Source organism: Nansenia antarctica (assembly GCF_963989245.1).
Source record: "Nansenia antarctica genome assembly, chromosome: 5".
In the NCBI taxonomy this organism is placed as follows: Eukaryota; Metazoa; Chordata; class Actinopteri; order Argentiniformes; family Microstomatidae; genus Nansenia; species Nansenia antarctica.
Genome location: NC_137690.1, coordinates 32,283,183 through 32,306,228, shown reverse-complemented (window position 1 = coordinate 32,306,228; position 23,046 = coordinate 32,283,183). Strand labels below are relative to the sequence as shown.

Genomic DNA, 23,046 nt, shown 5'->3' with positions numbered 1-23,046 from the left:
ACGTTTAAAAAGTTGCACTGGAAATTTAAAAAATGTAACAATTAAAGACACTCTGTAAATCGCCAATCAGAGATCCCCAAAAATGCGCGATTGTCATTAAACTTCTTTGACACACTTTTTTTTTTACTTATGTCTTGTCGAAGGACCGAGGTCTGGTTAGAGTTAAAAGACGAAGAGCAGTAGGAAGAAAAAAAAGTGAGAAGAAAACGTAGTTGAGAGGTTAAAGTGATCAGCAAATTACGGAGTGGAGTTGGAACGAGAGGGTTAACGCTGCCGGGACGTTACGTCATCCTCCAATCACTTCCTCAAGTTTGACAACATCAGGCGAGCTACACCCACACCTCAAGATATCCTATAACCTTACCTGGCACAATGTGACATTATCCTCTTGACCAAACATGGTGAATATTAGTATGTCTAACTTCATGATATGGCACCATAAGTATATGTGTCATTTTCCCAAATGACATATAGGGACTATAGGACACATTGGCGATGTACCATGTTTTAATATGTCTCTAATAACACTCAAGATGTCGAAAAGTAGATAGACTATTATGTAATTCAATTCAAATATTTGTTTCTAATTTCTAGTGAATCACTATTTAATCAGACACTATCTATATATTATATATGAATCACTATCATCAGTAATGCAGAGATCAACCAGTCATATGGTGTATAGAAACATTTCAAATCCAACTTCTTTATTTGTTTCATACCATTTCAAAACTTCTTTCGAAGTTATCGGACACACACAAACAAACGCTGTAAATACAAATGCTAACTTTTTTTTTTAAACATTCTTGACAGGTACAGTATGTCATGTGACTTCAGTAGTAGAGTCAGTGCTTGGTCAGTCAGTATACAGAGAACCCAAGGCCAGGACACTGTTTCCAGTACAGCTGCAGTCGCTGCACGGAGGGACGGGTGTGTCATCTCATTGGTCGTCATGTTGCCAAATGACAAGCCTCTGTAGAACTCGATAAGGAGTCATAATGAACTTAAGCGATAAGAGAACAATTTGAGCCATAATCGTACGCTACAGTATATAGGACACGGTGCTCTAACCAGGATTCAGCCATTGATCAGATAATATAATAAATAATCATTAAAAAAAAAGGGAAGATGGATAAAACATCAGGTATAGGCAATGTGGTGCTCTGCCCTGACACCTTACATGAAAATAACACAACAATAATCACACACATACATCAGTCATATATACTATAACCGTCAGATTTGCTTTGGAAGGAAAACGATAATAATAATAATAATTCCACGAGTTGTGGAAGTGCAGTCAGCAGGAGGACAGATCAGTTACATTCTAGAAACACCCCAGGATGATGATGTCAGCGGCGATCACAGACGAGACATCACACACAAACGTGGTCGTAGAAGAGCAGGAACGGAGGGATGAAGTCGAAAGGAAACAGGTGGCGGAGCGTCGGAACGAAATGAAGAGAGGGACACAGAGAAAAGGGGGACAACGCGGAATGATAAGGAATGGAATGAATCAAACAGACTGGAAGAAGGGAAGAGAGACGGGAGGACAAATCCTAAAGAGGAAGCTAAAATAAGATATTTCGCCTGGATGTTCTCTCATCGGAGAAAGGTCAAGCAGAGCGGTTAGACGGGGGAAACTAACCTCCAAATGAAACTCCCTGCAGATAGGAGCCATTTCAGGCGTTACGACAGAAGCTGTCGACACTGATACTCTGGGACAGGTGGCCTTATCTGACCTCGGCACATTTGAATGTGCAAATCACTTTGATGGAGGGGCGTGTGTATGTGTGTGTGTGTGTGTATGTTTGTGTGCGTGTGTGTGTGTGTGTACATGGACCAGTCACACATCCTGTTCTGACAACAGAGCCCACAGTTTGAGTGGAGAAATCCTGAAATGCATTGTATATACCATTGCGTCCCCGTCCCCCCCTTGCCCCTACAGTATTTCATTGTCCCCCCCCCCCCCTCCTAAATCTCCCTCTCCTCTCTTGTAGTGGTCGTGGTGCAGGGGTCAGAGGGCGGCGGGGGCTTCTATGTCCGGACCTGGAACTTGCCAGCCTTGGTCATGTACTTGATGCCTTTGAAAGGTTTGTACTTCTCCCCGTACATGTCCAACCTGTTCACCTTCAACCCTGTACAACAAAGAGAGGACAAAACATCACTCAGCTATTCGTTAAAGTAGTAGTAAATCATGGCCACGATAAATTGATAAGTGACCAAACAAAGCACTTTCCAAAATATCTGGTGTCGAGGTCGAGCACTGCACCTATTTCAAATGTCATTTGTTTACAAGGATATAGATGGATTTAGCTTCTATTAGAAAACACAGCATTTTACAGTTACAGTTAAGTTCCCATTTTCAGTGTGGCCAAAGAAGGTACAGCAACTCTCAAAACGACAAGCTTCACCTTCAAGAACCACGACAGATCACACTGACGACTGATGTGACCTCTGCCAGTGGATCAACCGACATCATCTTTAGATGCAGGCCTGTAATTTGTATGTCTGGACACATTTTGGTTGGTTGGCTCCACCTAGTGGCGAGTGTATGCTATGAACATGCTGTTAGGATGTCATGTCACTGTCTCCCTGCTAAACAGGCCGTGTGATAACAGATGCTAATCTGGGTGGATGTCTGTCTGCCCTGCAGTGCTGGAGTGAGTGTGTGTGTGTGTGTGTGTGTGTGTGTGTGTGTGTGGGGGGGGGGGGGGGGGGGTACCTGAGATGGCCATCTGCTGTATCTTTAGCTGGATGTTGATGATGGGGTTCTCGTCAGGCTTGGAGGCCCCGGCCTGCAGACTCATGGACCCCTTCAGACTGGGCAGCTTCTGGGGGTTGATCTTACCTACGTCCCACGACAAGAGCTGGGCCAGAGACACACACAGAGTTATCACCACACACACACACACACACACACACACACACACACACACACACACACACACACACACACACACACACACACACTCATATCACATATCATATCAAGCCTCCATATCTTCAAACAACAAGTTGAAAATCAGTTGACGGGGGCAAACAAAACCTTGAAAAGTACACACACACACACACCACACACACACACAGACACACACACCACACACACACACACACCTATCCACCCATCCATCCACCCACACACCTTGGTGACGGGGTCGAAGGTGTAGGTTCCCTGGGAGGCGCTGAGGTTGGCGTTGAGGACCCCGCGGGGCAGCTGGCTGGTCACCAGGACCGACTCCACAGACTTGCCCATGGTCTGCTTGGGCCCCAGGGTGAGGTCGAAGCGGCCCTGGGAGCTGCCCTCTCGGAAGGTAATGTTGTGCTTCACGTACACGGGGATGGCCACCAGACTGACAGGGAAGAAACACACACTAGATGTCAGGAATACCATGGCCGGGGTGGGGTAGTGACGTAGCACGCTAATGCGTGTACAGCATAATCGCAAGGTCCCTGGTTCGATTCCAACCTTCAACATATCCTGCATGTTGAGATCCCCCCCTTTCTCACCCATCCCAGTGTTTCCCCTATAATTGCCCCCCCCCCCCCCCCCAACGGGACCCCCGCCTCCCCAAGAAAAAGGAATACATTTTAAAAATAGTTTTATAGTTGTACATGGCTCAAATGTCTCCTGTCTCCTCATTTCACGAAGGGCGGGGCTCAGCTCCCTCCACACACGCTCTGACCTAGCTAATCTCAAACAAGCCATTCATCTCTGCTGTAAGTGCAATAAAAATCAAATAAAGGCCAACAATATAGTTTTAGTAATGGACAGAAGTAGATCCCAAACATCTGACAAGCAGGCTAAAATATCCGCGTTTTTTAAACACACCCAACCCGAATCTGGCAACAGATTTAATCTCAGCACAGCACCCCTAAAAATAAGAATTATTATATAATTAAATTATTATTAATTTTTATTCTTTTCTGAAATCATTTTTAGCCCAATTACAGGTTCAAATGGATTTATTTAAACAGGTTTAATATCCAGTATTCTTTATGAAGTCACGATCTTACACACTCCGGTACAGCAGCCTACGTACATGCACCACGTTGGTACCGTCAGTCCGCCAGACCTATCTCTCCACGTTCCGCTTCGAGCTGTGCCAGCGCGGGAGATTTTCTTCTTCGAGTGTGCGCGCGTGACGCGAGACGCGAGAGAGTTTTTGCAGGGTTGGATGTCCGCAGATGAAGTAAGCAAGTTGAAACATGAGCAAATATAATTGTGTATAAGAGTGTTCTGACAGAGAACGTTGGTTCAAATTGGTCGTTATTATTGTGAATAGAAAGTACGGTATCTGATTATAGTTCCATCATATCATGGTTTGAATAGTGTCAAAGAACTTGCAAGCTAGCTCAGAGGTAATTAGCTAGTCTGCTTGCCCACTTGCCAGCTAAAGAGCTGACTGGATGCACTTTATTATTTTAGTTAAGTAGTACAATATTTCTTATTCTGCTAGAAATGGGCTTTATGGTAATACCATAATGGTATATCTACAGTACATGGACAGTGGATTGAAGCTTTGGAACAAACCCTCACTCGTTGGAAATGTCTGTTTTTCCATAGATACATTTGTTTGTTTTTTACAGGTGAGAGTGGTCAAAATGACATTATCTGACTGCATTGCCCACAGCAACCCAATATTCAATTAGAATTAAGTTATAAATTGATATTGATCAATTTATACCTCTTATTAGATTATAAATACTGGTTGTTATGTTTGCCTTTTGGTTGACAGCAAAAGAGGGAGAGGAGGACAGAGAGAGAGAGAAGGAGAGAGAGCAGGATGGAGTCTGCACACCAGAGAGAGAGACAGCAAGAACCAGGTGAGAAAGTGGACAAGTAGTCAAGACCACATAAGTAAGTAGCCTTGAGAACCGATGGTTCTCTGAGCCTAACTATAATTGCATTATAGATTTGGATATTTCTAAAATGCACTAATGCTAGTTGCAGGAGCCGATTGTCCCGTCTGTGTAACTGTTTCTGCCACTAGAGGCAGCAGTGCGCCGGGTGACCAGGTGAAGGTTCAGCAGGTGTGTCAGGTCCCAGGTACGGGGGAAGTGGAGTACGCATGGAGGATGAGTCATACGTTGTTTTTTTTCACCCCGAAACACACAACGCAGCTCAACATCGCAACTCATCCCCCTCCACCACCACCACCCCCACAACCACAACCACCACCACACATCCGCTCTCTGTCACCACGGTTACTGTAACCACCGCTAACCACCGTAGGTCACCGTCATTGCACACTGTTTATATGGCAGATATCATTACTTCACAGAAACACCAACCAGAGATAGATCTACGACTGCACATTGGTGGAGTTTGTTTACTTTCAAGTACCTTTATCCAGTAGAGGCTAAGAACTGTTTAGACTGATGATAAGTCACTACACTTGTTGATAACGTTATCGTCGCAACCTTCATACTAATGTTGTAAGTTTTAAGTTATTTTCTTTTGCGGTACGGACAGCGTAATGTAACCTCAAGCAAAGTTAATGTAACACATTTGCAATATGTTACATGTCCTGACAAATGTAAACTATCCTAGCTTTGGTTCAAGCTCCATCAGCCAATGTCAATACACATTGAAATGCTTTGTTGCTTTGTTGATTTGAACGGGTGGAGACTGAATTAAGAGAACGCCTTGAGCACACAACTTGACATTCTGCCTCACTTTGCCCACCAGGGGGGGAGACACTCTACCACCTGAGAGAGGAAGAAGAAGAACAACAACACTGACTTCTGGGAGCTGACGTGGTAGGAGAGCAACCGGAAGTTTCCGTCTGGGGGGATGAAGGACAGGATCCGCTCGGCTTCCCAGCGCTTGAACCGCACGCACGGGTGGAAGCTGACATCATCCAGCAGTCGAGGGTTCTGGGAGCGGGTGGATGAGAGAGAGAGAGAGAGAGAGAGAGAGAGAGAGAGAGAGAGAGAGAGAGAGACAGAGGATCAGAGAGGACGAAAGATGAACGAGGACGAGAAAGACAGGGGAGGGAGGGAAAGTGAAAGAGATGAAACAGTGAAACAGATGTATAAAGTGACGGCATACAACCAAAAACCACAGGAAATGGAGAGGCAGGGAGCGACAGGACACAGGAGAGGGAAGGAGAGAGAGAGGACTCACCATGAATGACAGCGTAAGGTCAGGCATGCCTGTCAGCTTCACACAGGCGTCAACCACTCCCTGGATCTCTGCTGTGATAGTGGAGCCTGGGAGTGGTGGGGGGGGGGGGGGGGGGGGAGAGAGAGAGAGAGAGAAGAGAGAGAGAGAGAGAGACAGTGAGCACAGTCTGGCAGGCAGACCTGGATGCCCAGGATGCCCTGGGCTCTGCCCCTAAAATGAGGTAGAGACAGAGCTGCACCTCTTCCCACACGTATGGACGCAGAAATAAGATTAGCCTTCTTTCCTCAAAAGGCACAGCAGCACTACAATACAATTTGACACCCAAACATAGACAAAGCGAAAATCTGGGGAAAATATTTTGGGGGGAAAATTAATAACTTGCTGCCCCAACCAGGACAGCCTGTCATATGACAGCCTGAACCAGAACTAGTAGCCTACTAGTAGGAGTTGTTATGGTTACCACTGTTCATATTGTTACTGTTATTGTTCATTCTATATCATCATTTTCCTCCCTGTCATTGTTGATCTATGGGTTCCTATATGTGACAGCAGCTGGTGAAAGCGGGAACAAGTCTGCAACCAATCAAAATGTTCAGACTTCTATTCTGAAAAATTTTAATAAAAATGGTTGAAAATCAATGACTCACTCGCTAGTCACGCCAAAACATTGCAATGCAATGGATTCAGTGAGTAATCTACAATTCGGTGACTACATTAACTAGGTAGTAGTGGGGATTGTTCACCGAATCCATTGCATTGCAATATTTTGGCTTGACTAGCGAGTGTGTCATTGATTTTCAACAACGTTTGACTTTTTAGAATAAAAGTCTGAACATTTGGTCGGTCCAGCTTTCACCAGCTGCTGTCACATATGTGTGCTTTGGCAATGTAAGATGTCTTACCATGCCAATAAAGTTTATTGAATGAAGAGACAGAGAGACACAGTGAACTCAGTGAGCACAGCCTGGCAGTAGAAACAGGCTGAGAAAGAGATAGAAAAAGAGAGAGATAGAGTGAGGGAAAGAGAGAGAGAGAGACAGAGATGGAAAGAGAAGCCATTTAGAAGCCATGAAGGCAGCTTTAACATGTGTTCAGGTTTCCCTGTGTGTCTCAGGGTCCAGGTTGTGCTGGACAGCGTACTGGCGTCACTGTGCGGAGCTGTACCTGACTTATCGATGATGGCGTCGATCTCTTCCACCACGTCAAAATAGGCCTCGTTGTTGGTGTATTTCACCCCGGTGCGTCGCCATGGCACCACTGACAGTTGCCCTGTCGGGAGCTGTTCACCGACATTGGTGCTGCCTACGAAGAATACCACAACAACCAATGAGAGGGCACAAACGGTCAGCTACATGTATTTTTTATCCGCCAGATCGGTTTGTTTGAGCAGACCTGAGCTAGGGAGGGTCACAGGGGTCATAACTGATTGACCGTCTCCCCCCTGGTGAGAGTTAAGTACGTTTGTGACAGGCTGAGTGAGTGACAAGGTCTCACCTGTGATGGTGTTCACCACCGTGCGCAGGATGGTGGGAGGTTTGATCAGCTCTTTGAGGATGTTGGACTCCGTGGCCAGGGGGAAGCCGTTGTCCAGCATCTCCTCCAGCAGCTCGTAGACGACCACCACGTTGTCCTTGATGGCAGCCTCCGTGCACACCCCGAAATAGTCCTGACACACAGGGAGAGAGGGAGGGAGGGGTGAGGTAAAGAGAGGGAAAGAAGAGAGTGATGGGTCATCACTCTCATTCAAACAACTTAAAACACTCACTCACGCACACACACTCACACACTCACACACACTCACTCACACACACACACACACACACACACCTTTCTCTTATTGCCAGCTCTCAAACAGACACACCAGGGTAGGAAATAAACAGGGGCTCTAGGCAACAGGCTCATAAAAAGCCCCTGAAAATCCCCGGGGGGATGTGAAGATATTGGAACGATAAGAGCATAGCAATTTTACTCCCTCCATCTGTTTCTCCCTCAGGCACTTCTCTACTTACTTTCTCACTCCGGCTCACACACACCTTACACACACCACACACACCACACACACCACACACACACACACACACACACACACCACACACACCACACACACACACCACACACACACACACCTGGAACGTGTCAACCACTCTATGCAGGAACTCGATGACGAAGAGCGGCGGCACCTCGCTCTGAATGACAGCCACAAAGTAGATCCGGTGCCTGAGGACGCTGATGAGGTAGTGGTGAGGCGTAGGGATCACCGGGGGCACGTTCTCCGGCTCGCTGGCGCGCTCCTGCGCCTCGAAGAAGTAGTCGCAGACGGAGCGGCTGACAACACTCTTCCAGTGTTTCTCGAGGAAAATGTCCCCCGAGGAATTCACGAGGAACAGACTGTGGATCATTTTGGCTGTAGGCTGAGACGGGGGAAAAAAGAGAGAGAGAGATAAGAATAATTGATTAGTCCCATGACCCCTTCCCAAGCTTAGAACGACTACAAGTGATGGCTGTGCCGTGGCCCACGTTTACACCACTTGTAAACCCTCCAGAAACATTAAAGACTACCTACCAAGAAACAAAGATACCGGTAGGTGGGGTAGGGAAACAAAGATAGGTGTGCATAAGGGCGTAGCAAGTCGCAGGCCAGGGGAACATGGATAGGTGACACCGATTCATTAAATATTCCGCCGGTGCTATCGTGTTCGGCCGTGGCCTGTAGGCTACTCTACAACATCCACACACACACAACCGTGCAGTGTTAAGATGACTGCAGTCAATATTCTTATATTTTACAGAACGAAAGGCTTGCATCTCTCTATCCTCCTAACATCCGTGCATCTCTCTATCCTCCTAACACCCCCCCTCCTCCCTTTACACGACTGACAGTCTTGTGACAGTCGGCAAGGCCGTCATACAGCGATGATAAACCGTCTGACAACACAGTTATTCACTAGACTGCTATCCATACGTTATTACTATCAGTTCTGTCTACAACCGGTTTTACTTACCGTAGACAATCTATCTGTATTTTATTGCTCTTCGCCTTTTCTACAATGAAAGATGATAAAGTCCGTCGTCGCTTCCCCGTTAGTTGGAATGAGTGATGTGACTGACACCAAGGAGAACCAATCAGATACGGAAAATGGCACGAACGCCCGCCTTTTTTGCTTAGTTATTGGTGCATGATGCGGAAGTTAGTGGCTGCCAGTGTCATTCGGTAGTCGACTGTGATTGGCCAGAGCCCAGTAAACACCAGCTGAACACGCACTTCGATTGGCTGGTCGACACGGCGGCGTCTGACATTTTGTGTCGCGGCAGCGCACGGACGGTGTCAGATTTCATCTTGGGTGGATACATTTTGTTGGTACAAAATAGACGCATTCATAATAGTGCATCCAAATGGGATTTCTCCGATTACATCGAAACAATCAGTGATTGTTATACCCACTACTCTGTACAATACATGTTATTCCTCGTGAAAGGATTTACTTACACATGACATAATTATGCATGGAATGGCAATATAATTACCAGGATAATACGCATCTTTGTCCTGTTAGCACCTTCCACATACCTGGAGTGGCTTGTGCACCTATGCACTCTTAGAGCATTGTGAGCAATGTTGTCCAATACCAGTGCACCTTGTAGACACATTCATACGTGGTTGATTTATTTCCTTCCGAATTCTCTAGGTAATTAGACAGCATGCGGAATATGGTAAAATGCTATGTTGCATAATATAGCCTGCTGCTATCGACTCCCAAATCTATTCTGCATGTCATTATGCAGAAGAAAGGTTCACATAAGTTCACATACATATTCTAAGCGGCACCACTGCAAAGGAATGAATGAATTCATTTCTGTGTGGAAATTCTGTTGGTAGTAAGAAATATGCAAAAATGTGGTCCACTGCGTTCGAGTCAGATACGCTCAAGAAATACCATGACAACATAAATGGCTCAACATAATTTATTTTTGTTTTATGTTAAAATGTACAGAGTTCTTTGAAAGTACTTGCTAAGAAAGAAAAAACGAATAAATGGAAATACATACAGGGACAAAGTAGAGAGTAGTGGTAGCAGGACGCAGTCAACCTTCACTATGCGCCCAGCTCCATTCCTCTCTATATCTTGCTCTCTCTTAGCTTACAACTCACCATGTACAATTACAAAGGATACAAAAAGGGAAGCGATATAAACAGACAGAAATATACTGAGCTCATTTTTACATGCCTCTTAAATGTAAGGAAGTCGTCCTATACACACACAAAAAATCAAAACAAAAGAACGCTAAGTGACCTTTAGATATTTGTTTTTTCCTTTTGTTTTAAAATAGCATTAATATACTACACAAAGATAGAAAACTCTAGAGATGAGATGGAATGGAGAGGTTAAAGGCATCTTAAATTCACTAAAAGTGAGTGGTAATTTTTTTTAGTTTTGAATTTCTTAATAATATTACCCCAAGAGTCGAGCTAAAAAATATGTATTGTTTTTTTCCTGAAACAGAAGTGAAAAAAATGACAGTACCAATATCAATGTCAGAATTTCTTTTTTATATTATAGAAAAAACATTTTCTCTACAATAAGTTTTCTAAAGTCAAAAAGAGTCAGCTTGTGTCATAAAAGAAAGCTGCCCAGTCTGATAAAATTCAGAGAAAAAAAAACAAACAAAACAAATACACACAAATAATATATGAAACGTCAGGTCTGTAAGAAAAGTATCCTCATTTGACTTTGAATACTGGAACACTGAGCGACTGAGACGACTTCTCCACCCCCCATCCTAACACGCTAACCATCAAGACCACATGAACTAACACCTCCTTCCCTGGTCTGTGTGTGTGGGTGGGCAAACAACAATGCACTGGATCTAGCATTGGCCACCACTCTGGATTGCTGACGTTCCATAGTCTTACATGACTCTAGTCAATGGGAGTGCAGACTAACACAGTATAACAGAAAACACCATTCATAGATGATGCCTTGACCTCCGTGGGTCACTAACATTAAATGAAGTGGTTTAGCTTCCAATAGCTTGAGTTTCCTTAAAAATGGTGAATAACCCATCTGGCAGACGTCAGACATATGGATTTCTGTATATCCTGCGGCTGGTAAACTACAATGGGCTAACGTTACAGCCTTCAGTTGGGTAAAAGGCTAATAATTAGCCTTCTGTTGGAGTGTGACGAAACTGAGTGTTGCAATGTCTTAGGCCCGCCACCAAGGGGAGACTGCTGGACTGTGCTGTGAATCGGGAAGTACCAGAATATTTACATCTAAACATTTCAGAACAACAACAACATCCTCTGGCCCCTGTGGAGTGCTGAGAACGCTCCTCGCATATTTGTGGACACACTTTCTACAGCGACGCTCTTTCCCTCATACATCACTGTATTCTTCTGCTGTGTTGCGACACACACAGTCCTAAACCAGGAAGACACAGAGACTCCAGAGACACATCTCACCATCTCCACTGAAGGCCACACTTCTACTCCTATCTAACACAGAAGTGCCTTGGCTCACTAAGTGGCAATGGAGATTGCACGTGTGTGCACGTACGTGTATGTGTGTGTGTGTGTGTGTGTGTGTATCTGAGGAAGAGGGGGGAAAACCCCTTTTCAGTAGGCCACATAACGACCGAAAGCATAGAGAGGTTGGTGGACTGCACACAAGTATTTCAACGTTCGTCAAACAAAAGATTCAAAATCATATAAAAAAAACATAGTCCATCTACAATTATCATCGTCTCTTTTTTTTTCTTTTTTTTTTTAAGGTAAGGCTTCCTATGTCAATTAAAAGATTGTGTGCACGGTTTTAATACGTTTAGATAACCACTTTTTCACTGTTTTTCCTTTCTGTTTTTTGACATGTAAAAGTCCTCCAATGCCTTCTTTCAGCTCCTCTTCCTCCTACTCCTCCTCACTTGTAGTGAACCCCCCTCGGAGGGGGGAGGCCCTTTCGTTCAGCCTTGAAACCGTGACAGAGGGCAGTGTGTGGGTCTGACCGGAGCAGCCCTGCCACGCTAGAGGTCCATTTACACACGGCCACCCGTCCTGCCGGCCCACTCCCCTACACAGCCAGCTTTGGGAAGGGGGGGTTCGGGGAGGGGAGGGGGGGGGGGGGGGGGGGAATGAGTCCAACCGAACGGAAACAAAATGACAACATTACAAAACAGGAAACCCAAAGTCCCTCTTCTCTTCTCTCCTCTCCTCTCACCGGCGCTCCCTAGTGGCGCCCGGAGAGGGTGGATACAGGTAATACAGTTAGAGAGTTCCCACGGCGAGCCTCGGCCGGGTCCGTCTCTCTCCAGGTTTGTTCTGCGGTGCTCATCTGCTCATGTAAGGCGACTGTTTGGGGACGCCGGCGTAGCTGTGGTGGGTGGGGCCCGTGTACATCATGTTGCCGTGGTGATTGGGCTGCATAGGCTGCTGCGGGTAACCCTGGCCCCCCATCATGCCCATCTGCATCTGCATGGGGTACTGGGCGGGCTGGTTCATGTAAGGGGGGTTGCCGTGGTAACCGCTGTTCATCATGGGCTGCGGCATCCGGTAGCCGGCTGACATGGCGGCGTTGAGGGGGTTCATGTTCATGGAGTTGTAGGCGCCCGGCGTGGGCATGAGGTTGGGCATCATGCCGCGCTGCACGGCCAGGGTGCGCGGCGAGCCCTGCATGGCCACGGCGCCCGAGCTGCGGCCGTACAGCTGCTGCTGGTGGGGCGAGCCGGCCAGCTGCTGGGTGGCCTTGGAGCGGATGGAGATGTGGGCCTTCACCGTGGCCATCTGGCCCTGCAGCCGCTGGGTGTGGGGCGGCGGGGCCAGGCCGATGTTGGAGGCGGGCATGTTGCACTGGAGCTGCAGGGAGCCCAGGTTCATGGAGCCCGAGCTCAGGTTGGGAGGGGGCGTCATGGTGGACTGGCCCTGGGCCATGGGGGGGTGCGGGGACGGGGCCAGCTGGGCCAGGCCCGGGTTGGACAGGGACACGCTGGTGGCGTAGGACGTGACCGAGGCGGCGTGCGAGTAGGGCATGGAGTGGGGGTCCATGATGGTGTTGGTGAGCTGCTGGAGCTTGGCCAGGCTGAACGTGGCCGAGGGCTGCGCGTAGCCGCCGGCCCCAAAGTCCTGGCCCATGCGCTCGTACAGGCTGCGGCCCCCTCCTCCGCCGCCCTCCGGGATCTCCATGATCATGGGCGTGGAGGAGAAGCCGTTACCCATGCTGCACTGGGACATCTGCTGTTGTTGTTGTTGCTGCTGCTGCTGTTGTTGTTGTTGCTGCTGTTGTTGTTGTTGTTGTTGTTGCTGCTGTTGCTGTTGCTGTTGTTGTTGTTGCTGCTGCTGTGGTGGGCCTGAGGGCAGGGGCTGGGGCGCTTGTTGCTGCGGGGGCTGGGGCACTTTTTTCTGGGACTGCTGGCTGGCGCTGGGCGGCCTCTCGATGACGCAGCTCTGGGGGGACTTGATGCCGCAGCTGGAGGTGCTGGAGGGGGGCCGCGGGGGGCGCGGGAGCTGGGGGACGCCGCTGTTGTTGTTGTTGCCCCCCGGTCCGCTGTTGTTGGGGCCGGGCCCGGCGACTGCCTGCTGGATGAGGCTGCAGCTGCCCATGCCGGCGAGCTGCTGGGAGGAGCCGACCACAGACGAGCTGGAAGACGTGAGGCCTGGCGCCGGGACAAAGGAGCAGCTGTTGGCCTGCTGCTGGGAGGAGGAGGAAGAGGACGGGGCGGCCGAGCCGGAGGAGGAAGAGGAGGTGCCCGCCGACGAGGAAGAGGCTGAGGCGGCCACCGCCGCCGCTGCTGCCGCCGCCGCCGACATGCCACTGCCGTTCCCTCCTCCGCCCCCATTGGCCCCTCCTCCGCCCCCATTGGCCCCGCCCCCTCCCCCAGTGCCCATGGTGGAGTCGTAGCTGCTGGGGTTGTCGTAGTTCTCCGTGGTGCTCTCAATGCTGCCCAGGTCGCTGAAGCCGCTGTCCACCACCTGCTGGGAGTGGTCCGACACCGACGGCACGTCCATCATGGGGGAGGTCTCCATGTTCTGCTGGGAGGGGGCCGACAGAGAGCTGGGGTGCTCCGGGGTGATCTGGGTGTACCCGCCACCGCCGGTGCCCCCCGTGGGTCCGGTCGGGCCCGGCGTCCCCCCCCGCTGGCTCCCCGGACCGGATTCGGACGACGACGACATCACTCCACCTCCGGGGGTCATCCCGGGGCTGTTAACGGAGCGGACCGACTGGCTGGGTAGGGGGGGCAGGGGGGGGTTGTGTGGCATGGGGCTGCTGCTGCTGTGTTGGGAGCCACCCCCCCCGCCGCACTCCTCCACCAGGGCCAGGGCGGCCGCCGCCTCCTCCTCGCCCTCCCCGGCATGGCTGTAGCTCTGTAGGGTGCGGCAGGCGGCCAGCGTCTCCTCGCAGTCCTGGTAGGCCCCCTGGTGGTGGTGGGCCGCCTCGGCCTCCTCGTCCTGGGCCTCGCCCTGGGTCAGCGACTGGACCGCCTGCACCGTCTCCAGGTCCAGCTCGTTGCTGTGCTGATGCTGCTGCTGCTGGTGGTGGTGTTGGTGGTGGTGGTGGTGGGCGTGCGAAGGGTGATGGTGGTGGTGGTGATGGTGGTGACTCAGCTCCTCTTTGAAGTCGGGGTGCTGGTGCGGGTGGGGGTGGGGGTGCGGCTCCATGAGCATGGTGACGGCCTTGTCCTCGGCGGTGGCGTGCAGGGGCTGCAGCTCCAGGGGCGGGGCCGAGATGGCCGTAACCGCCTCCGCCGCGGCTGCGGCCGCCGCCGACTCCTCCTGCTCCCGCCGCCGCCGCTGCTCATCCTGGGCGTCCGTCGTGGGTCGGCACTTGGTCTCCTGCGCCGCTGCCGCCGCCGCCTCCTCCTCCGGCTCGTCGTCGTCCTCCTCCTCCTCCTCGTCTTCCTCCTCCTGCTTGCTGACGTAGTCTCTGGCGGCGACGCCCTGCGCTTCTAAAAAAGAGGCGTCGCCTCCCTGGGGCTCCTCCTTCACGGGCGGCGACCTGGCGGGCGGCGGCGGTGGCGACGCCGGCTCCTCGTCTTCGTCCTCGTCTTCCTCCTCCTCGTCCTCTGAGTCCTGGTTCTTCCTCTTTTTGCCTCCGCTGCCGTTGTTGTTGCTGCTGCTGCTGCTCTTGTCCTCCAGGTGGCCGTCGCCCTCGTCGTCTGCGTCGTGGTCGTCGCTGCGCCTGCTGCCCGAGCCTGGCGTCGCCGCCGCCGTCCTCCTGCTGCTGCTGCTGTTGTTACCGCCACCGCCTCCGCCCTGGCTGGCTTCATCCTCCTTCTCCTCATCCTCCTCCCTCTCTGCCATGTCTGTGTCGGCCCTGGGCTGGGGCGCCCTAGGGCCTGCAGAGGAGGACGGGGACAGCATGGGGCGGGACTGCGGGCGCAAAGGCTTCTCCTCGACCCAGCTCCTGTCTGCCTCCGCCTCGTCCTCCTCGTCCTCCTCTTCTTCCTCCTCGTCCTCCGGCTCCGAGACCACTGGCGGTTTGGGGACGGGCTGGCGGAGGGCCGGGTTCTTGGGCGGCCGCCCCCGCCTCTTGGGGATCTTCTGCTCAACGGGCTTGGGGGGGAGGTAGTCGTCCTCTTCTTCAGAGTCTTTGCGTTGTTGTTTGCTGTTGTTGTTGCTGTCTGCGGGGGGCGCTCTGGAGGCCCTCTTGCAGGCGCGGTCGTCAAGCGTGGTGGGTTTGTCCAGCGGCTGGTCCCCCAGCCTCTGCCTCTCCTTCTCCTGCCTCTCCGCCTCCTCCTGGGCCCGCTGCAGGTACCAGCTCCGGGGCTTGCGTCCCGGCTTCATCTTGATCTTGGGGGGAGGCGGGTCCCCCGAGGACTGGGTGGTCAGGCTGGCGTCTCTGGCGTTCTGGTTGGCCCCGCTGCCGGGCGGCCGACCTGGAGGACGTTTCTTCCAGTGCAGGGGCTTGCGGCTCTTGCCCTTGGGCCAGCCTTTCTTCTTCTTCACAGGGGCCTCCGGGTCAGCTGCTGGGGCGTCGGTCGTGGATGCCGGTTCCGGATTCCGCAGGGCAGCGACAGGCTTCAGCACCGGAGTGGGTTCTATGAGAGAGTTAGAAGAGTGTGTGTGTGAGAGAGAGAGAGATATACAGAGATATACAGACTAATTCCCACCTGCCACATACAGCTGCCTAACAGCACAAGTTCCTGTGGACTCACCGTCCTCCTCAGACTCTGTGAAGTTGGCTCGTCTGCCCCTCTTGGGTGTGGGGTCGGCGGGCCTCATGGCGGTGCGGGCTGGGGGGTAGCGACGCAGGGGGTGTCCCAGGGGGGTCTCCTCCTCCAGCCGGGGCATGGGCCTCTCGGAGTCCGAGTCGACAAAAGGCTCGTCCAGGACCTCTGTGGTTTCTGAGATGGTCTCGGTCACCACGCTGCTGTGGGGGTGGCTGCGCTGACGCATGCGTCGCTTCCGCAAGGGTTTCTGGGTAAAGATTTAAATTCATTTATTTATTTAAGTAAGAAAGTGGAACTTTATCAAGCAAGCAGAGGTATAAAAAGTGAAACACCAAAAAAGAGCTATGGGCAGAAACCACATGGACATCTCTTTAAAAGTCACAAAATGTATAGCAGATCCTGTGTATTTTGAAAAAAAAAGGTATTGTAGGACTTCACTTGATCTCACTTACCTTGCATTTCAACCCCATGGCGGGCTTAGTGAGGATGGGCGGGGAGCGAGCCCCCCTCTCCTCATCCTCGTCGTCGTCATCATCATCATCCTCGTCCTCTTCTTCGCTACTCTCGCTGAAGCAGCTCCTCCGGACCGGCGGGGGCTCGCTCAGCCGGGGCGCCAGGGGCAACTGGGGAAGGGCCTCCCCGGGCCCCTCCGACAGTCTGCGCGTGGGGCCCTTCTTCTTCCTTGGAGGGCGCCCCCTGCTGCGCGGGGGTGGCACGGCGCCGTGTCTGGGCATCTCCATGGGCCTGACCGTCGTGGAGTCGGCCTGCCTGTCGGAGGAGAAGAGGCCCAGGGGGCTGTCTGAGGGGGCTGAGGCCTTCTCGTCCTCGGCCCGGTCCTCGTCCTCCACGCGCATCTTGGCGGGTCGCCCCCTCTCCGCCCGTGGGCCGTCCTTCACCTTGCCCCAGGGCCAGTTCTTGGGCGGGCGCCCGCGACCTCTGCGCTCCCCGTTGGCGGGGGGAGGGGGCCGGTGGTTCGAGATGGGAGGGGGGCAGCGGACGGGGGAGGAGGCCGGAGAGCTTTGGCTGGTGGGGAATCCCGGGAAGCACTTTCTGTCCTCCTCCTCCTCCTCCTCGTCTTCCTCCTCCTCCTCGTCCTGCCTCCTTTCTCCCCGGGCGTGCCAGGAAAGTGGGGAAACCTTGTGACTTGGTTTGATCTGTGTATGGAAAAATAGGAAAAATAACAGTTATGTAATTTAACAGGTAAGTAATTGTTGATGATGACAAAAGAAAAAAAGCAAGAAAAAAAAGCTAGTGCAAATGAACAGCAAAATATACATTTACACAAAACAGTATCCACAAACAATACATGAGCAACAAATTCAGCTCCTCTGTACATCGGTTAAGATGGTTCCCCCTACCTCCTTGCAGGTGGTGTCCTCCTCTCCTTCGTCATCCTCTTCGTCGTCCTCCTCCTCGCCGTCTGACACCACGGTGTTGGTGATGACCACAGGCGTCCAGCGGAGGCTGTCGGGGTCCACCTCCAGCTGCCTGGGTCTGGCGTTGAGACGAGACATGTGTGTGGACACCAGCTTCTCCTTCCGCACTAGAACCAGCCTATGTGGGGAGACAGGGAAGAGTCAGTGAGGCTCCAGACAGAATGGTAAACACCCCCATGAGCGAGAACATCTCGAGACACATTAAGACGCGCAGACGTGTTCTGTGTTGTCATGTCAACTTTGAGTCACTGTGTTGTTGCTGCACAGGCATCACTGAGGTTGTATCGTTGACATTCCATTGCACTGACAGAGTGAGTGTATGTGTGTGTGGTGTATGAGAGACTATGAGTATATATATGTGTGTGTGTGTGTGTGTGTGGTGTATGAGAGACTATGAGAATATATATGTGTGTGTGTGTGTGTGTGTGTGTGTGTGTGTAACTCACCGTTCCCCGCGGTGCTCCAGCATGCTGAGGTGGTGCAGTGTGGCGGTGATGTCCTGCGGGCAGATGCCTGTGATCTTGCTGAGACGGCGGATGGTGAGCTGGCGGTCGCGGACCTCGTGCAGACACTCCAGAACCACGCTGCGCCAGTAGGCCATGTAGGACAGCCGGCCCAGGTCCGACAGGGGCTTCTCTGGGGAGCCCGGCTGGCCCTCCCGCTTGGACAGCAGGTAGCCTGAGGGAGGCGTGGACATGAATGTTAATGTGATTGATTGAAACAAGTCATAAGTGGGGCAAGATCCTTTTTAGTTTTTTTTTACAGATTAGGAAAGTGCAGATTGTAAGATTTCAAATTATGTGTCAGATATTGAATTCAGAAAATAGCTGAAGAAGATTATGCTTATTTGAATGTTGGTACACCTCAAATCAAATACCGGAGAAAATCGCTTTGAATCAAAACAGAGGTGTTTGCTACCATTGCGTTGGTAGCTAGCTAGCAGCTAAGAAAGAACATCGCTATGAACATCTAACTGCATATTTTGCACATCACAACATGCTGATAGAACGTCAACATGCTAAAAACACATACTACACTACACGTAATTAGATGATGACACAGTCCTTACTTTTGAACACGTCCTAAAACATACGTTTGTTTACAAGCCATGCAACACTAACCCAGTAGCTTACAAAGCTGGACAGCAGACAATACAGTGAATCCAATTCACTAATTATAAGTATTTAGTGATCCTAAAACTGTAGTTTGTTATATTGAGTGGGCTCTTGAACACTTTATCTTATTTTATTTTATTTTTTTACAAAGGACGGATTTTTTTACAAAGGACGGCTTGCTTTTTAGTCATTTGCGCGACTTGAAAATTGACGACATGCAGACCTTTTCACCAGACCATGTTACATATACATCCATCTTGCGTTTTTTGGTATTCTTTTGCAAGTGGAGGTTGGTTCACACAAGATATACAAGGTGAGTCATGTTGATGTTTTTTTACTTTTATCTTTTGTGTTAGAAGACAACATAGTACAACACTCTACAGTGTTAGAAAAGGCAGTACAGCTCAGCAGAGTTGGGTCCAAGCTGTTTCCGTTCATCAAAAACAGGAATTTAACTGGACATGTGAGATTCATTACAGGCAGTATTCAATTACTGTGGAGAAATGTGCTCAGTTCAGTTCCTGGATTGAGCGAAATTCCAATTGGCATGGAGCCCAAACTCTGAAGTGTTAAAAACACTTGATCAACATCAAAGAGCTTTCTTTGCACAAAGTAGGGGGGAGGGAGGGAAGCGGAGTGCTTACTGAAGTCGATGAGGAAGCGGCCGTAGCCCTTGCGCTGGTACTGGGGAAGAATCATGATGCAGGACACGTTGTACTTCTGTTGACAGTGCTTCTCCTGGAAAAGTGGGAAAGGGAGAGAGAGAGTTCAATATGAGAGGGAAAAGGCATGGAAGCGTACGCAGAGCAAGACCTTGCTAGACCAGCATACATAGGAGGCTTTGTGTGCTGGACTAGGCAGATGTAAATGGTCCCCTAATTGCTGCGATTCTGGCAGAGAGTGTGCATGTTAATAAGAGCACCTGCGTCCATACAGGACAGCGACAGTGTGGCATCGAGGGCGTGTTCGTTTGGTCCACACTCTCAAGGGAATTGGTCCAAGTAGGAAGATGGTTTCTAGAGGATCTGTGGAGCATGGCACTAGCCATCACTAGCAACTACGGCTGCGGCTTCGATTGTAGCTGGGATCATATATACACAAAACATACTGTACTGTAAGTCGCTTTGGGAGAAGAAAAAACAAGCGTGTGTTAAAATGGCGTTTGCGTACCTTGGAGAAGTAGCCCACGAGATGGCAGCCTTTGCTGTCGTTCTGTGTGAGCACGTAGAAGAGGAAGGGCTCCACGTCGTAGTAGAGTGTCTTGTGGTCCAGGAACAGTTTGGCGAGCAGGCAGAGGTTCTGACAGTATATCGTGCTGACGTTCCCATCCACCTGAGAGGACAAACGCAAACATGATTCCCTCATCGGTCAGGACTAGCGGATAAGTGAGTTGGGACTGGTGATCAGAAGGTTGTGAGTTCAAATGCCATCTAGGGAACACCGCCACTAGACTCTTCTGCCTTTGAGTAAGGCACTTAGCCCTACGTTACTCCAGGGAGACTGTCCCTGTAATCTCTAGTTGTAAGTGGCTTTGGATAAAAGCGTCTGATAAATGGTGTAAATGTAAAAAAATTACTACAATGATCAGACCGACCTCCTCAAACAAGAGCACTTATGCTGCATTCAAGTGCTTCTCAGAAGCTTTCAAAAACTCTGCAACTCGCACACCTCTGAGATTTCAGTTTCACCACGGAATCTCTCTCAGAATGTGCTTATTGAGGGAGCACTGCGCTAAATTCTTCGCAAGAATCTCAGTGCGGGGGTGGGAGCTCAAGAGTTTCTGAGCGGCACTTAAAGGCATCGTTAACCTCAACGTTAACCTGTTTCAGAATATTCCAGGGTCCGTGATGGACACCCGTGGGACGTGGGAGGAGGAGGAAGGGCGAGGGAGTCGATCGCTTTTATAGTCTCAGCCAGACAATGACCTCAGCCATCATGTCTCTCTAGTGTCCCTGGGAGAGAAAGAGGGAGAGACAGACAGAGAGAGAGAGAGGCTGCCTGGCCCACGGCCAGACATCCCAGCTATTCTACTCCACTTGCTGAGTGAAGACAGGCTGCCATGGACAGTGAAATAAGAGCTGTAGCAGAAGCTCTCTCCGAACAGCTACACTGTTCCTCCCAATGGGGGGGGGGGGGCACTAGGGCAGTGTTTCGACACGACACAGGTCTGTCTGACTGACTGACACTGGACCCCGAGGATTGTTCAGTTGAATGATTACCCCCTCAGGTAGTTCGCTGGGGCTGACGCCCATGTAGCTAGATTACTTGGGGAAGTGCTTACTTTATAATACAAACAGTCCCTCAAAGGACAAGAGGCTATTGCTAAGTCGGTCACAAAATCGGTTTTAAGATTGCGAAACATCGGATAAGTGTTGTCGCTTTGCACAAGGCTGTGTGAACGGTGGCCGCGATGGGTAAATATTGTCTCAGGGTGTGGTGGAGAGAGGAGAAGTGGACGGCCAGACAACCCCCCCCCCCACTACACCCCACCCCCCGGGTTTAAGTCTCAAGAGGAAGTGACAGCGAGTGACTTTGGCGAGTCTCTGTGACGGCGGATGTGACACCCGGAGCGCAGGGGGGGATGCGGGTGGCTGGGTTAGAGGAGGCGGTGGCAGCAGCAGCCAAGGTGGTTTGTGGCTCAGCGGTGTCACTCTCTGTCTCACTTCTCTCTTTCTCTCTCTCTCTCTCACCTCAAACACGGAGACGTCTTCCTTCCTGTAGATCTCGTTGGCCGGCGGGTGGAACCAGCTGCACTTGCGCATGTGTTGGAAGAGGATGCTGCGGCTCTTCATGTAGCGCAGGCAGAACTCACACAGGTAGAGTTTGGGAAGCCTGGGAGGGGCGTGGCAGAGGAGGAGAGGAGAGGGGGATTCAGGGTCAATCCGTCACATTTATGAGGAGTGAATAACTTTTTCCACAAAGACAATTCGTCACAGGAGTGCTTTACGACGTTAACGATACAAAAACGATAAATATTATGAACTAACACCCCCCCAAAGAGAAAGCCTGGGAAAACTCTCTACTAACACACACACACACACACACACCACACCACTATATATTGGAGGGTGGTGTGTTCTTACCTGCTGTACTCTTGTGGGTACGGGGAGGAGTACCACGTCTGGATCTCAAACTTGCCAAACTCAATGACAGACGGGCAGCGCATCTGGGGATCTGGGGGCCCAGTGACCCCCACTTTCTGCAAGACAGTGGAAGAGAGAGAGAGAGAGAGAGAGGAGATGGGGGGGGGGGACAGGTTGAGAGCCATTAGGCCATGGCCAGGTTTTCAACAGGAGATTAAGACAGTGTGGGGCAGACAGACAGATTACACACCAGGGATTACTACTCTGTCCCTCTGGGCCTGTCCCTGGTTCACCTAGTCTCTCGCACACACACACACACACACACACACACACACACACACACACACAGTTTCCTGAGCAGCCCCCAGTCAGTTATTATTAGCTTGCTGGTCTGTCTTTGAGTGGAAACTCAGCATCTGTCACTGTACACGCGTGCCCTTTACCCCTGCCTACGCCCCTCACCCCTGCCTCCACCCCTCACCCCTGCCTCCTCCCCTCACCCCTGCCTCCTCCCCTCACCCCTGCCTCCACCCCTCACCCCTGCCTCCACCCCTCACCCCTGCCTCCACCCCTCACACCTGCCTCCACCCCTCACCCCTGCCTCCACCCCTCACCCCTGCCTCCAACCCTCACCCCTGCCTCCAACCCTCACCCCTGCCTCCACCCCTCACACCTGCCTCCACCCCTCACACCTGCCTCCACCCCTCACCCCTGCCTCCACCCCTCACCCCTGCCTACGCCCCTCACCCCTGCCTCCACCCCTCACCCCTGCCTTCACCCCTCACCCCTGCCTCCACCCCTCACCCCTGCCTTCACCCCTCACCCCTACCTACAGAGTCAGGCCTGTGTTTGCCCTTTTTCTCCGCCATGACAGAGCATTCCCTTTTAGATACATATCAAACAAAGTCAAGGACTGTCTCTCCACTACACTTGTAAATACACCCAAAAATCCCACAAGGGACCCATGAATGAGACAGGTTTTGAGCATGAAATCTTGTCCTTCCCTCTCCCCGAGCCTTCCTTCTCTCTTCTTTTACCGCCAAGAAGAAGAAGACGACAGCGAGCCCGGTGACAGGACGTCAGAAGAAAGAGTAAAACCTCTGCTTTGGCAGCGCGTCCTACTC

At 51.1% G+C, this 23,046-nt stretch overlaps 2 protein-coding genes across 2 annotated transcripts in view; both read right to left on the bottom strand.

The window, feature by feature from the left end:
• Window positions 1-1,999: 1,999 nt before the first annotated feature.
• Window positions 2,000-9,207, bottom strand: ap3m2 (adaptor related protein complex 3 subunit mu 2). The gene is made up of 9 exons (XM_080532768.1): window positions 9,133-9,207; window positions 8,257-8,541; window positions 7,625-7,796; window positions 7,295-7,432; window positions 6,131-6,216; window positions 5,747-5,880; window positions 3,146-3,353; window positions 2,726-2,870; window positions 2,000-2,138 (listed from the first exon to the last, which is right to left on the bottom strand). Exons 2-9 carry the CDS (start codon window positions 8,527-8,529, stop codon window positions 2,038-2,040), a joined length of 1,257 nt encoding a protein of 418 aa, XP_080388894.1. The 5' UTR covers window positions 8,530-8,541; window positions 9,133-9,207; the 3' UTR covers window positions 2,000-2,037.
• A 3,043-nt stretch (window positions 9,208-12,250) lies between these two features.
• Window positions 12,251-23,046, bottom strand: part of kat6a (K(lysine) acetyltransferase 6A) — a gene marked incomplete at its 5' end in the record, with an annotated part of 23,112 nt that continues 12,316 nt past the window's right edge. The window contains 9 exons of the mRNA XM_080530985.1: window positions 12,251-16,156; window positions 16,274-16,535; window positions 16,741-17,442; window positions 17,647-17,842; window positions 18,171-18,402; window positions 19,484-19,577; window positions 20,010-20,171; window positions 21,530-21,671; window positions 21,923-22,038. Of these exons, the coding sequence (XP_080387111.1) occupies window positions 12,453-16,156; window positions 16,274-16,535; window positions 16,741-17,442; window positions 17,647-17,842; window positions 18,171-18,402; window positions 19,484-19,577; window positions 20,010-20,171; window positions 21,530-21,671; window positions 21,923-22,038 (5,610 nt within the window). The 3' untranslated portion in view covers window positions 12,251-12,452. The remainder of the gene's footprint in view (window positions 16,157-16,273; window positions 16,536-16,740; window positions 17,443-17,646; window positions 17,843-18,170; window positions 18,403-19,483; window positions 19,578-20,009; window positions 20,172-21,529; window positions 21,672-21,922; window positions 22,039-23,046) is intronic.

Coding starts and splice junctions, on each gene's coding strand:
- ap3m2 (XM_080532768.1), bottom strand. CDS start 8,529: ATGATCCACAGTCTGTTCCTCGTGAATTCCTCGGGGGACATTTTCCTC. Junction 7,797..8,256: donor GAGTGGTTGACACGTTCCAG/GTGTGTGTGTGT, acceptor CCTGTGTGTCAG/GACTATTTCGGGGTGTGCAC. Junction 5,881..6,130: donor ACCTTACGCTGTCATTCATG/GTGAGTCCTCTC, acceptor ACCCGCTCCCAG/AACCCTCGACTGCTGGATGA.